A 14,873-nucleotide genomic window follows, 5' to 3' on the forward strand; every position below is an offset into this window, starting at 1 on the left:
AGCCAGGACTTGAACTGGTACCCATAAGGGATGCCTGTGCTGCAGGCTAGGACTTTAACCCACTGTTCCACAATGCCGCCCCTCCCCCCCAGGAATCCTTATGCTAATTAATTATGGCACCAAAGGACAAAGGTAGTGATGCTGGTAATTTTATTACAGTGCATTTTTATTTTGTTTTTATTGTTAGCTATTGTCAACCTCATACTATGCTTAATTTATAAATTAAACTTCATCATGGGTGTGTACCAACATGAAAAAAAATCATGAAGTATGATGCTACCCAGTTTCAGGCATGCCTGAAAGCATTGAAACAGGTCCATCACAGATAAGCGGGACGACTATACTTGTTCACCTCTGAAAGCGATCCCATAGACTCTTCATTTGAGTAAAGTGGAAGTCAGAACCTTCTTTAAAACTTTCCTGGAGGACTAATTTCTGCTGATAAAGACCTTTGTGTGGCATCTTTAGTTCAATCAGCATAGCAAAGTAGCTCTAACAAACTAGAGCTTAGTTCACTAACTTTTATTCTGAAGCATTTGTGCCTCGTAGTGAGTCAGGTCTAGATTCTTATCTATATACAACAGCCTTTTTTGAGTTATGAATCGATATTACATCCTTGGCTTCTAATAAACAATGGTTACAGTAATGGCAAAATTGACCATTGCTGCTTGGTTTTTCAAATCTGTAAGAGAACTGGTCATGTTGTTAAGATGGTCAAAGCCAACCTATGCAGCTACTTTACCTGATTTCAGTACTAAGGGAAAATTAATTTTATTGATAATGCTATATTCCTTCTGTGTTAAAAATTAAACCTTTTTTGAACCTTCCTGATTCTCTTTGATGCAAGCAGCCTAGAAGCTCAGTCATTTATGCTGCCCTTCTCTAGTATAATCACTCTCCTTCATCGTTCCACATATCTGTAATTACAACTTGGATCATCATGCTTTTGCTTTTGTTTAATTGTTCTTATTATTATTTGGAAGGCAGTGTTACAGAGAGAGAGGGAGAGTCAGAGATCTTCCATCTGCTAGTTTACTCCCCAAATGGCCGCAACAGCCAGGGCTGTGCCAGGCTGAAGCCAGGAGCCAGGAGCTTTATCAAGGTGTCCCACGTGGGTGCAGTGGCCCAAGCGCTTGGACTGTCTGCTGCTGCTTTCTGAGGTGCATTGGCAGGGACCTGGATTGGAAGTACAGCAGCCAGGACACGAACCGGTTGCCCATATGGGATGCCAATGTTGTAGGCGGTGGCTTGCCTCACTATGCCACAACACTGTGCCCGTTTCACTTTTTTTTTTTTTTAACTTATGAAGAATCTTCTGTACCCCCTTCACAGCAGAATACATTGCTAAAATTGAGTGAAAAGGAAGCTGCTAAATGCAATACTGGGGATGTCTATTTATGTTAGTGGGAAGTGGTTCTTGGGGAGACGGGCAACAGAAACAGTGTGAGGAGAGAGTGGGTTCTACATCACAGATGACTGGAGTGTGTGTGCTTAGTTAAGCACTGGAGAAGTTCAGTTTCCTGACATGTATTTGCAGGAGTGCATAACCCTGAACAACATGGTAAGAGGAAAGCACTGGGCAATCATGGATGATGATCATGCAAAACATTTGAGGACATGGTTAAACGTCTTGGCATTTGCTGTAAAGAACATGTGGGAGAATAATTTCCTTCTCTGTGGTCCTGGGTCCAGTGCTTTGTTTGCCTGAAAACAGGCAGTAAATTGACTTCAGTATTTCCATTTAATTCTTGGAACTTTCTGCTTTTTTTCTCCCTTTTCCTTGGCAGTAACATTTGGGCTGAAAGAGTATGGAAGTTAGAGTTAGGTGTTTCTTAATTTGAATCCTGGCTCTGTTAATTGTTTGCTGTGTGAATATTGAGAATACATTTAACCTTTCCTTAGTCAGAGTTTCTCAATTCTTATGTGAATATAATAATACCCTCACTGTACTTCTGTGTACAGAAATAAATAAATCACATTTCATATAAAACATTTCACCTGGAGCCTTGTAAATAATGCATCCTCAAAAGTATTATGCACAAACAATGTAACATTCCACATAGGCATGAGATAGTCTTTAAAATCTGACTTCCACTTTTTGAGTCTGTCTCCTGATACATGTGATAAATGGAAATTCTAAACAACGTACTGGAAGTAATAACAGGCCTTAGGAAAATTGCTTTATATCTGTTATCATCTTTTATCTCCCACAATAATTTTCTTGAAAAGAATGCAATGTTATCTCAATTAGTTTATGTGATAACTAATATTTAGTAATGGTAGCTCAGTAGTGATGTTGCAACTCATCTGTGTGGAAATATCCAACCTAGGGTAAATTTGGACTTTTCTGGAAAGCAGTTGGTCAGTAGAGCTAAAGCACTTTAAATCCGTTCATCATCTGTAACTCAGTAGCATTATTTCTAAAAATAGAATTTCAAGAAATTAGCCAGCTAACAAAGCCAATGGAGATGCACATTTTGAGCTGTTTGTAATTACTTATCTAACAGCCACCAGGAAATACAGCCCGTGAGGCAACGACGGTGGTGGCTTTGTATGCACTGCTGTATCTTCCATGCTGAAAGCATGCAGGGAATGAAGTAGCTACTGAGTGTTCATGAAAACTATGACTAGGCAGTTGTACACTATGGTAGGAAAATTTAGATATGCGAACTTCTCAAGAATAGAATGTTGGTAAAATATATGAATATCATGAGAAATTGTAAATTAATTCAAAAAGGGATCCTAAAACACTGACAGGACTTTTGCTTTTTTCAGTGGTGGAGACTGACTCTTCCAAAGATAACCACTTTAAATGGAGAACCCAAAAAAGAAATTAGACCAAAAAGCCATGGTGCATATCTGTGGGTTTGAGGATTCAGACTAATTTAAATTTTTTTAACTTTTATTTAATGAATATAAATTTCCAAAGTACAGCTTATGGATTACAATGGCTTCCCCCCCGTAACTTCCCTCCCACCCACAACCCTCCCCTTTCCCTCTCCCTCCCCCCTTCCATTCACATCAAGATTCATTTTCAATTCTCTTTATATACAGAAGATCAGTTTAGCATACATTAAGTAAAGATTTCAACAGTTTGCACCCACATAGAAACACAAAGTGAAAAATACTGTTTGAGTACTATATTGCTATACTAGTTATAGCATTAAATCACAATGTACAGCACCAGACTAATTTAATTTTTTATACTTTTCCAATGTTTCTACTTAACAGAACCTCCACATATTCCTTCCAAAAAAAAAAAAAAAAAAAGAGAGACAAAACCATGTCTTACATTATTTATAGATAGAATGAGGTCAAACTGCCACACAGACTTTCTGCTAGAGCCCTGGCCACCAGACGTGTCATAAAAATGCGCAGCCACAGCCATCACTGCCCCGCCCCACTAGTTCAGTCCATCTCAGTTATTTGCACAAATCTCAAACTTGTCTTTAAGATTTTTGAGTCTTTTCCTTTCCTAATCTCAAGCCTTACCTAACAGGATTTCTACATCTGAGTTCGTAGTACTGTCCTTGGAAAGTGAACAGATGCTATTTCCTTGATTCAGAGCTTAGATCTGTTTACAGTTAACATTTATTTCCTTTTTCTCTTTGAGAGTAGGTCCACCCCTTCGTCTACTCTTGGCTGTCGTTGGTCCTGGTACAGGAGTCTCTTCCTCTAGAATGGCTCTCTGCTGCCACCTCCTGGTTGGTGGCTGCTAAAACCAGACAGCAGGTCGAGGGTGATTGTGTGAGTTCTTTCTCAGCCTCTGAGATGCTGTCACAACCTCTCAAAGCTGTTCAAAGCGATCTTTTGATCGCTTTTATTCTTTTTCTCAAAAACAGAATCAAGTGATTGTGACAGAGCCCTTATGGCCTGCAAAGTTTAAAATATTTCCTATGTTGCCCTTCGCAGAAATATGTGCTAACCCCTGATCTAAAGAATACAGGAACAGACAATGTAAGGAGCAGCCGCTGCCTAGAGGGCCAGGCCAGGACACGGGTGCAGGGTGCTGCCCTAGAGCACAGTGGGGACGTAGTGGAGAGGGTATGGCACTGCCAGCTCCTGGGTGAATCTGTCAGAATTGGCCCTTGCTTCTCCACACACCAGCAGAGAGCAGCTCTGCAGGAGGACGAGAAATAAACAGGGTCTCCCCTCAACAAGGCTGTGGAGCCCCTCGGTACGCCATGCCTGCCCTTCTGCTGCCCTGTATTGGTACAGCCTAACCTCACCCCCCTCATCCAGCTCAGGATCACAAACCAGACTTCCAGTGGATTGGGAGCTATGGTGCAGTGGGATGATGGGCACAAGTCTATAATCCACCTACAGATTTATCTGATCCAGCTGGTTGCATATTTAAGTGGGTACCTTGCATGGTTGCACTTAACCTGTTATAACTAAGATTTTAAAATTGTTATGGATATAATTGAGACATGATAATGTTACAAGTTCATGGGATATAGTATTGGTATTTTGATACACATATATATCATGTAATGAGCAAATCACTGTGATTAGCATATGCCTGAACTCATATGTTTCTCATTATTTTTGTAATGACTGTATTTAAAGATGCAACAGCTTTCTTTTTAAAGATTTCTTTCTTTATTTGAAAGGCAGAGTTATACAGAAAGGAGAGAGAGGGGAAATCTCCCACCTGTTGGTTCACTCCCCAGATGGCTGCAAGTGCTGTGGCGGGGCAGGAGCAAGGAATTTCTTCCAGTTCTCTGACATGGGTGATAGGGGCCCAAGTTTCATCCTCTGCTGCCTTTCCTAGGCCATTAGCAGGGAGCTGGATTGGATGTGCAGCAGCTGGGACATGAGCCGGTGCCCACAGGGGTGCCAGTGCTGCAGGTGGTGGCTTTACCCTCAATGCTACGGTGCTGGCCCCAACAGCTTCCTTTAACCTAAAAGATGCTCCAACATTTTAAAAAATGTGTCTTTCGGCCAGCGCCGTGGCTCACTTCGCTAGTCCTTGGCCTGTGGCGCTGGCACCCAGGGTTTTAGTCCCTGTTGGGGCGCCCAATTCTGTCCTGGTTGCTCCTCTTCCAGTCCAGCTCTCTGCTGTGGCCTGGGAAGGCAGTGGAGGATGGCCCAAATGCTTGGGCTCCTGCACCAGCATGGGAGACCAGGAGGAAGCTCCTGGCTCCTGGCTCGGATCTGCGCAGCGCGCTGGCCATAGTGGCCATTTTGGGAGTGAACCAACAGACCTTTCTGTCTGTCTGTCTGTCTCTCTCTCACTGTCTAACTCTGCCTGTCCAAAAAAAATGTGTCTTTCCTTACATGGACTTTGTTTAGAAGTCCAGGCCACTTATTTCTCAGAGTTTCTCTCAATATGGACACTCTGTTCATGACTAGATTCAGGTTCAATAAGAGGAATATTGCTTTAACACGATATTGTATCAATTAAAATATCAAAAAGCACATGGCATATGTTTGTCTCATTGCTAGAAATTTTTTTTAGCTTTTATTTAACAAATATAAATTTCCTAAGTATACCTTATGGATTACAATGTCTTCCCCCACATAACTTCCCTCCCACCCACAATCCTCCCATCTCCTGCTCCATCTCCCTTTCCATTCACATCAAAATTCATTTTCAATTCTCTTTATATACAGGAGATCAATTTAGTATACATTAAGTAAAAATTTCAACAGTTTGCACCAACATAGAAACACAAAGTATAAAGTACTGTTTGAGTACTAGTTATAGCATTAATTCACATTGTACAACACATCAAGGACAGAGATCCTACATGGGGAGTAAGTGCAGAGTGACTCCTGTTGTTGACTTAACAAATTGACATTCTTGTTTATGGCATCAGTAATCACCCTAGGCTCTTGTCATGAGTTGCCAAGGCTATGGAAACCTTTTGAGTTTGCTGACTCCAGTCTTATTTATACAAGGGCATAATCAAAGTGGAAGTTCTCTCCTCTCTTCAAGGAAAGGTACCTCCTTCTTTGATGGCCTATTCTTTCCACTGGGATCTCATTCACACAGATCTTTCATTTAGGTTTTGTTGTTTGTTTGTTTATTTTTTTGCCAGAGTGTCTTGCCTTTCCATGCCTAAAATACTCTTATGGGCTCTTCAGCCAGATCTGAATACCTTAAGGGCTGAATCTGAGGCCAGAGTGCTGTTTAGGACATCGGCCATTCTACGAGTCTGCTGTGTATCCCGCTTCCCATGTTGGATCGTTCTCTTCTTTTTAATTCTATCAGATAGTATTAGCAGACACTAGTCTTGTTTATGTGATGTGATCCCTTTGACTCTTAATCCTATCATTAGGATCAATTGTGAACTGAAATTGATCACTTGGACTAGTGAGATGGCATTGGTACATGCCACCTTGATGGGATTGAATTGGAATTCTCTGGCATGTTTCTAACTCCACCATTTGGGGCAAGTCAGATTGAGCATGTCCCAAACTGTACATCTCCTCCCTCTCTTATTCCCACTCTTATATTTAACAAGGGTCACTTTTCAGTTAAATTTCAACACCTAAGAATAATTGTGTGTTAATTACAGAGTTCAACCAATAGTATTAATTAGAACAAAAAAATACTGAAATGGATAAAGTAATAAGTTGTTCATCAACGGTCAGGGTAAGGGCTGATCAAGTCACTGTTTCTCATAGTGTCCATTTCACTTCAACAGATTTCCCCTTTGGTGCTCTGTTAGTTGCAACTGATCAGGGAGAACATATGATATTTGTCCCTTTGCGACTGGCTTATTTCACTCAGCATGATGTTTTCCAGATTCCTCCATTTTTTTGCAAATGACAGGATTTCATTGTTTTTTACTGCTGTATAGTATTCTATAGAGTACATGTCCCATAATTTCTTTATCCAGTCTACTGTTGATGGGCATTTAGGTTGATTCCAGGTGCTATCTATTGTGAATTGAACTGTAATAAACATTAATTTTTAATCATTAAGTTAGAGTACCAACCTATGACTTACAAGTTAATCTGTTTCCTCCTAATAATTAATATGCAATCAGGTGAATTATTTGTTAAAAATATGCTACTATCTTGTTTTTTCCAGTAAGTTTTGACCCCATGGACTTACAATCTGTTAGTGATTGTTAGTCAGCTCCATCATTGGGACAGTTGTAAATGGAAGTTTTGCTGGGCTTTCATGCCTTTACACTGGACTGGCAATTTGAAAAAACTCAAAGGCCTGGTACAAACTGGACCACAGGCCATTTTCCTGGAAAAAAATAGTTTTCCTTCAGTTCATCTTTTTTTTTTTTTTTTTAAATGACATAGCCATGATAAGGCAGATTATTATAGAGGCAGAGATTGAGGGAAAGATTCAGATAGAATTCCAGTCTGCTTGTTCACTCCCAAAATGCCCACGATGACTGGGGCCAGGGCCACGGTGAAACTGAGAGGTAAGTGTAATCCAGGTTTCACATACTGGTATCAGGGATTCAACTGCTTGAGCCTCCCAGACTCTGCATTAACAGAAGCTTGGAGTCAGAAGCCAGAGCCAGAAATAGAATCCAGGCGCTGCGATATGGGATTTGAGCATCTTAACTGCATCTTGACTGCTGTACCAAATAGGAACCCTTTCCTTGAGTACTTGTTCAGGCTCATATGCTCCATGAACAGATGGTGCATAGAATCCTAACTCAGAATCAGCTCAGTGCTTTTCCTGCTACTTTTCTGACCAGCCCACATCTCAGGAAAAGCATCCCATAGGACTTGTTTTAGCAATCATCCTCAAGATACTGTTTAGGTATTAAAATCGGTGTGATTAGAGCATTTTAATGTGCTAAATACATTTATTAAGTACTTTGGGGAGGAATATTGGAAATATGGCAAAATGAAATTAAAAGGTAAATTTATAGGATGAGCATTTGGTACAGTAGTTAAGTCACCACTTGGGATGGCTGCCTTCCATATTGGAGTGCCTGGTTGGAGTCCCAGACACTCTGCTTCCCATGCAGATTCCTGCTAAGATGTACCCTGGGAGGCAGCAGATGTTAGCTTGAGTAACTGGCTCCCTACCACTTACATGGGAGATTAGGATGGGTTTTTGGGTTCTGGATTCAGCCTGCTCCAGCCTGGCTGCTGCAGTTATTTGGAGAGTGAAGCAGTAGGTGGAAGATTTCTTTCTCTCTCCACATCTTTCATGTCTGCCTCTCAAAGTAAAAAAATTTTAGATATGAATTTATTTTGATTGCAAAAATGAAATCCCTGCACATTATTTTCATAATATGCATTCCCATGGACTTTTTGAAGATGCCTCATTAAAAGAGATTTTTAAAAAATTATTTTTGAGTTTGAAAGAGCCCCACACATGGACAATTTAATTCTCCAACCTAGAAACTAAAAAACAAACAAACTCACTCAGAAAACAAAAGCCCTCTAGTTTGTTAATACTAAATCCATTTGTTCAATAAATTATTCACTCAGCAAATATTATATGAAAGACCCAGTACTGGAAGCAGAGGAGACACAGCAGAGAGCTTTCTTTAATGTGCTGTAGAATGTGTCCATGCTATGCCGTCATACAGTCCTGGGTGCCAATAATTGCTGGAAAACTTAGCCAGGTGACAAAGTCCCTGAGCTCCATGGCCTCGGATTTCTTCACTTTGAAAGTGGTTGATGGTAGTTATTTCACTAAGTGGGTGTGATGATGAACTTACAGCAGTAACACACACACACACACACACACACACACAGAGAGAGAGAGAGAGAGAGAGAGAGAGAGGCAGCCTGCCTTTTGCACAGCGCCATGTAAGCTACAATGCATGCCTATCAAAGCTTGTTCTTATTGACAGTATTCACAATCAGTGTGCACAAGGCTTCCATGGACATGGAGTCCTCTAAAGATAGGGCTGCATGTATACACCAGTATTTGCAAAGCATTCTGGAAAGTGCCCGGGCTGGTACTTGTACATTATTAAACCAGGAAGCATTTTTCCAACCACTGTGGCTCTTTATCATTCTCCAGCACCTCTCTCTAGACATTTTCAATGATGGTGCCATCAGCGTTTTACTAAGCAGACTATACTCTAGTTCTTATGTTAATGCTACCTACTGGTAATTGGTACTCATTTAATCCTGGTTCTGTTTTCAGCAGCTACATAATTCATGTTGCATAATTAAAAGGTAGCATCTCCCCAGAGCTGCTCACTTTCCCAGCAGATTTTGTTTCAGAGCCAACTCTCTCAGTTCTAGCAGGTTGGCACCTCTCTCATCCCAAGTGTCAGCTCCAGGCCCATGTCTGGTACAGGTGTCTGAGCCACAGAACTGAAGGTGGTGTACCAGTTGCCTGGAAAGCCTCATAGCAAGGAGAGGGGCTCATGGATATCATGAGGTTCTACACAAAATATCCCCATAATTTTGAAAGTCCTAAGTGTCTTAGGTATCACTGAGATGCTAAATCAATAAGATAAAGTCCTGGTTCCATCACATACCAGTTTTGATTGTTCAGTTAATTTTTGTCATCTGTCATTTCCATTTTCCTGAAGGACCAAGGGAACATTGTGAAGGTGGAACAAGATGATGCTGCACAGCGGGCATGAAATTTATTTAATCCATCATTGTTAGTAGGACTTCACTTTGTAGTTTTATAATGGAGTGAACTCATGGTACTTATATTGTTGGGTGGATTTAGCTGCTCAGTCCCCTTTTAGCAGTCACTTAAAACACTTTGCTTAAGGTCATTCCCCTTCCAGGGACAGCTCATATGCAAAAACTGGTGGATATGGGAAGGGTGCCTTGCCATCCTAGTCCAGCTTGGAGCAGATCTGAAGGCTTGTTTTCAACCTTGTGGCTCACAGTGGGGTTGACCCAAGGTTGTTGGTCCCATATCAGCTCAGCCTATCTCTCTGCCCAGTGCTGCCTGGTTCCCCTCCCAGCAAAAATAGTTGGCCCAACAAACTCCAGAGTAAGCTGCACAGGGACACCACCAATGACAATGGGATGCGAAGATAAGTGCCCTCACTTAGGTGTTACACCCTGGGGCCTGAGACCTCTGACCACCAGAGCTCACCTCCATCAGTCTTTGGTATACTCCAGGGTGCTGTGAGGGTTTTAGAAAGAAAGTCGCTGGTTCTCTTGGGAACTTCCCATCTTCTGGGTGTTCTGCCAGGGCCCTGGTAGGGAAATCATATTTTCAGTTAAGAGGATAGCATCAGAGAAGGCCTCAACTCAGAGCATCCAGCTAAAAACATGCTCACGACCTTGTGTCTTGTCCAAATGTGAAAGTGGCAGCCTAAACAGCACTAGGTACCTCCTATTCTTGCGACCCTGCATTTGACTTTGGTGCCTGAATCCTACAGGGATTTTGGGATATTGCAGGAGACAGGGCTTGGCAAATGTCTGAGGTGCTAGACAGAAATTTCAAACTAGAGTGGGCATTTGGTGTAGCTGTTAGGATGCCATGTGGGATGTGTTTGTGTGTGTGTATATCTATATATCTATATCTATATCTATATCTATATATCTATATCTATATCTATATCTATGTATCTGTGTCTGTATCTATCTATGTATATACTGGAGTGCTTTGTTCAAGTTCCGGCTCTATTCCTGATTCCAGCTTTCTGGTAATGTATACCCTAGAGGCCAGCAGGTGATGGTTCAAGTGGTTAGAACCATGCCGCACTCTGGTAGACCTACTTGAGTTCCTAGCTTCAGCCCGCCCCAGGTATTGAGAAATGAACCAATAGATGGAAGTTGCTCTGTCTGCATTTCAAAATAAATAAATAAATAGAAATGATTTTTTAGAGAAGTTTTAAATATTTCTCCATAGGGAGTGCAGATTTGTCCATTGGTGTCAGGTTGAGTTGATTTTGTAGAGTTACATGGGTTTTAAAATATAGATTATTCCACTTCTTTTTGAAAGAAGTGCAATTGTTTTACACTTGCAGTTTCAGAGGTCCTGTTTATTTTAAAATTACTTCTCATATAATTCTGACCTACAGAGTTTTTGTAACTTTATATCCATAAATTCTTTTTGTACAATATTCATTTATCTAAGTTAAGAGCCTTACATTCATTTAAACAGTGGGCTGCTCTCTTACTAGTTGATGATTAAAGAAAAAACTTCAATGAATGAATGAATTTTAAGGAAACACAAACTAATCAATCCGTCATGCAGCCAGAGTGATCTTTCTAAAGTACACACTTTGCTTAACATTGTTCATTAATTTTCTTAATGTGCCTTAAAGAGTCTGCATAATCTGATAGTTGTTTACCTCTTCAGCTTTGACTTGTTCACCAATTAATCTCCCCAACACACACACACACACACACACACACACACATACACACACACTTTTAATTAGTCTTAGACAAAGGTCTAAAGTAGCATTCTGTTTTGGAAATCACATAGTTTTCTCCAGACTATAGACAACATATAAATTTTGGTCCTTTTCTGTTAAATATTGAACACATTGATAAAACTGCCCCAAAGTTGTTATGTCAGAAGAGGCTGATAATTTCTGTTGAAAATCAAAATATAGAATTGTATAAATTGGTTAGTTGTTAGGCATATACCTAGTAAGAATGACATATTAAACATAATGCTTTATCACTTTTCATCTGTGTTTCCTTCTTTGGAATTATTCTTTTATTTTAGGAGAGCATGATTTTCATGGGTTGTTACATGGAGCAGAGGTTGGATTGAAAGAGACAAAAAACAAGGTGGTTTCTTTTTCCTGTCTCTATAGACCCTGAGCAATGTCAGTAAGGAGGTGGAGGATACTAGAAACACTTCTGACCTTGCACTGTTGCTCTATACAAAGCTATAAATCTCTGGCATCTGGAGGACTGCTTAAAATCTAAGCTACCTCTTCTCTCAAGGAGCTCCAATGTGGAATTTTAAAACAGAAGGAATTTTATAAACTCTTCCGATTCTTATTATGTGTAATAATTTATAAGACTCTAAATAATTTTAGATAATTTATCCAGATTTCAAAGACTTTTCCCCAATGATTTTGTTAAACAATAACTTTCAAGGAATGATTGAAAAGAGAAAGAAAAAACAACAAAAAAAGAAACTTCTAACCAAACGGAGATGCTGATAATATTTTTCAGACTTCACACTTGAATTGCATCTATCTTATTTTTGAATTTGAATGTGCTGATTTTAGAAAGTAATATTAAATATTAAAGTGGCACTGTAGTATATTTTTAAATATTTATTTATTCAAAAGGCACAATTATAGAGAGGCAGAAGCAGAGAGAGGGAGAGGGGAGAGGGGAGAGGGGAGAGGGGAGAGGGGAGAGGGGAGAGCAGAGGCAGGTCTTCAATCTGCTGGTTCACTCCCCAAATGGCCACAATGGCTGAGGCTGAACCAGGCTGAAGCCAGGTCCCAGGAGCTTCTTCTGGGTCTCTCACATGGGTGCAGGGGCCCAAGCACTTGGGCCGTTTTTCACTGCTTTCCCAGGCACATTAGCAGAGAGCTGGAACAGAAGTGGAGCTGCCATGACTGGAACCAGTGCCTATATGGGCACTGCAGGCAGCAGCTTTACCCACTTCACCACAGTGCCTACCCCATGACAGTATTTATTTATTTATTTTTTAATAAAAGAGGAACTGATAACTGTCTAGCTTTCACTTTAGGATTTCATTGCTTTTCTAAGTTCTGGACTAAGGTATCCATTAAATGTAACTCAATTTTGTAGTCTGTGTCCTGATGTTGTATAGCTATTACTTTGCCTCAGCTAATACCAATTTGTGTGTGTGTGTGTGTGTATGAGTGTGTTCTCAAACTCCATAATACACAAACTATACTGAATATTTTACTCTTTTTTGCAACATAAGTAAAATGTGTCTTGTGTTAGAAACCTTAAAAATGTGTTTATTGATTTTTCTGTGAATAAAACTCTCATTTTTAAAAATTTGATAACATACAGGGTAGAGAAGAATTCTTGAAAAGGCTCATTCGAGCTCAGGTGTCTGCTGGAATGATAATTCAGGTAATACTAATTTGGTTTTAATATTTTATTCTCCCTTTAATTTGTATTTTGCTTAGCATTTTAAATTTGCCTGTAATGAGGCATCTTGTCACTACTTGGTTTGCAAGCCAGCAGTTTTCGTTCTTTAGCTGATGACAGTTGCCCTCTGTGTACAACTAGCTGCGTCTGCTCATGCATAAAGAAACTGACCTCCTATACACATATCTCATTGTGTGGCTTAATGGGAATTTCTGCCAGTCTAGTGAAAGGGCAGTGGGATCTTATTCCTAAGTGTTGAACTCTTTGGTTTGCTTTTGTGATGATGTTATGTTTTCTTTACATTTAGTGTCTTTCCCTTGAATTCCTTTATTTAACCCTGAAAGAGAAATATGCTGTGATGTTTCTATATAAAGATTTTTGAATCTAAAGCATATAACTAGCAAAATCAACTTGAAATTTTAAATATTTATTCACTATTTGCATATTCTTTGGAACTACATTTTTTTTTGTTTAATTTGTGACATGTTTCTGGAATGCTTCCTCTTTAGGAAAGACACACGTATTTGAAATTATTTTTGTAAGAAAAATGAAATCAAGATGCAAAACAATCCAAAAGAGTTATTTCAGATTATCTTGAACTTTGGTTCTCTTTGAAACAAACACAAATTTTGTGATTTTTCTATTATATATCTGTATATCTTTGTATAACAACTTCACAGTCTTGTCAATCCTTTCTGTCTAATATTTTATTATCAACTTCCTACTCATTGGTTGTATTTTGCCTTAGGTTGTAGGAATTGCATATATTCCATTATATGTTGTTAGGGTTATGTTCTCTGACTTATCGTCCATCTATACTTGAGCATGTTTTATTTTTGTTGCCTATTAATTTTTTCTCTCATTTCTTATACTGAGAACCATTGCTCTTTAAATATGCTGTATTTGAACTCACTGCTTTCTGTGGCAGCACGTATTTTATTTTTAAATAACAAAATGTTATGTTATTAACCAATGTTAATAAATGCTTCAGTAATTAATAACAATGAATTACTTAAAAATCTTTTGGTGGCAGAGACGACTGTTTTCCATTCAAGAATCTCAGATATTTGAGAGGCAAGATCTTCAGCAAAGGAAAGCAATATATAACCTAACCATGGCAGGCATGGAGGCACCTCTGTTGAAACTGGAAGAGGATGCTGTAAGAATCAGAAATCTCCACAAAGATCAATCTAATGTGAGCGTTTATGAGAATTTGAAGGAATATTAAGGCTGGTAAATCGTGTATGTGAGTTTATATTATTCTTTGGATAATTACCATTTTACATAGGAAAAGCATAGGCAAACAAAGTAAACTATGAGCGTTTCAGGACCACACCACTGATCTTTAGTGAAACTGTATAGCCACACTTAATATCTAGGACCCCATGCTCTGTCTTAAGAGTTCTCTTGGGAAAAGCAGCTTTCAAATGGATAAGTGGTGTGGTTTGTCCCTATGGTCAATTTATCTGAAAATCTTCGATACTTCTTAACAGTTTGTGTTTTCTTGAACTCTTTTATAAGGCACCTTGACATTTTCATGGTAAAATTTACATGCATGTTATTTTAAGACAGCTAGGGTAAAAAATATTTTCAGATCTACAAGTTTATGGCAGTAACTGATATGACTAGCCCTTCCCAAAGAAAAATTTAGTAGAAAAATATGTAAACATCCTGTCATTAGTCTTTTGGAGAACCTGAGGGTGTGGTAAGAGTTATACATTCCTGTCCTTCCCTGCAGGGAGCACATGCATTACATTTATTTGGGCCATTTTCACTATAAGACAATTTTTCTTTGAAAATTACTATGTAAGTTGATATTGATATCTTGGTCATTAATAATTTTCAAAGTGCCTTTGACTATGAAATTGAAATGTGCAAAATATTCTCATTGTAAATACTTATTTTGTTTTTTAAAGCCT

The 14,873-nt window shown here is 39.3% G+C and overlaps 1 protein-coding gene across 9 annotated transcripts in view; it reads left to right on the forward strand.

The window, feature by feature from the left end:
• CCDC178 (coiled-coil domain containing 178) overlaps positions 1 to 14,873 on the forward strand; it is a 604,881-nt gene that overhangs the window by 211,695 nt on the left and 378,313 nt on the right. For all 9 annotated transcript variants that reach the window (XR_011379371.1, XR_011379370.1, XR_011379372.1 and 6 more), the window contains exons 15-16: positions 12,874 to 12,936; positions 13,988 to 14,149. Coding sequence is in view for 6 of the 9 variants with exons in the window: in XM_051851309.2 (XP_051707269.2) it covers positions 12,874 to 12,936; positions 13,988 to 14,149 (225 nt within the window). In the remaining 3 variants the exon portion in view is untranslated. The remainder of the gene's footprint in view (positions 1 to 12,873; positions 12,937 to 13,987; positions 14,150 to 14,873) is intronic.

Source organism: Oryctolagus cuniculus, chromosome 10 (genome assembly GCF_964237555.1).
Source record: "Oryctolagus cuniculus chromosome 10, mOryCun1.1, whole genome shotgun sequence".
Classification (NCBI taxonomy): Eukaryota; Metazoa; Chordata; class Mammalia; order Lagomorpha; family Leporidae; genus Oryctolagus; species Oryctolagus cuniculus.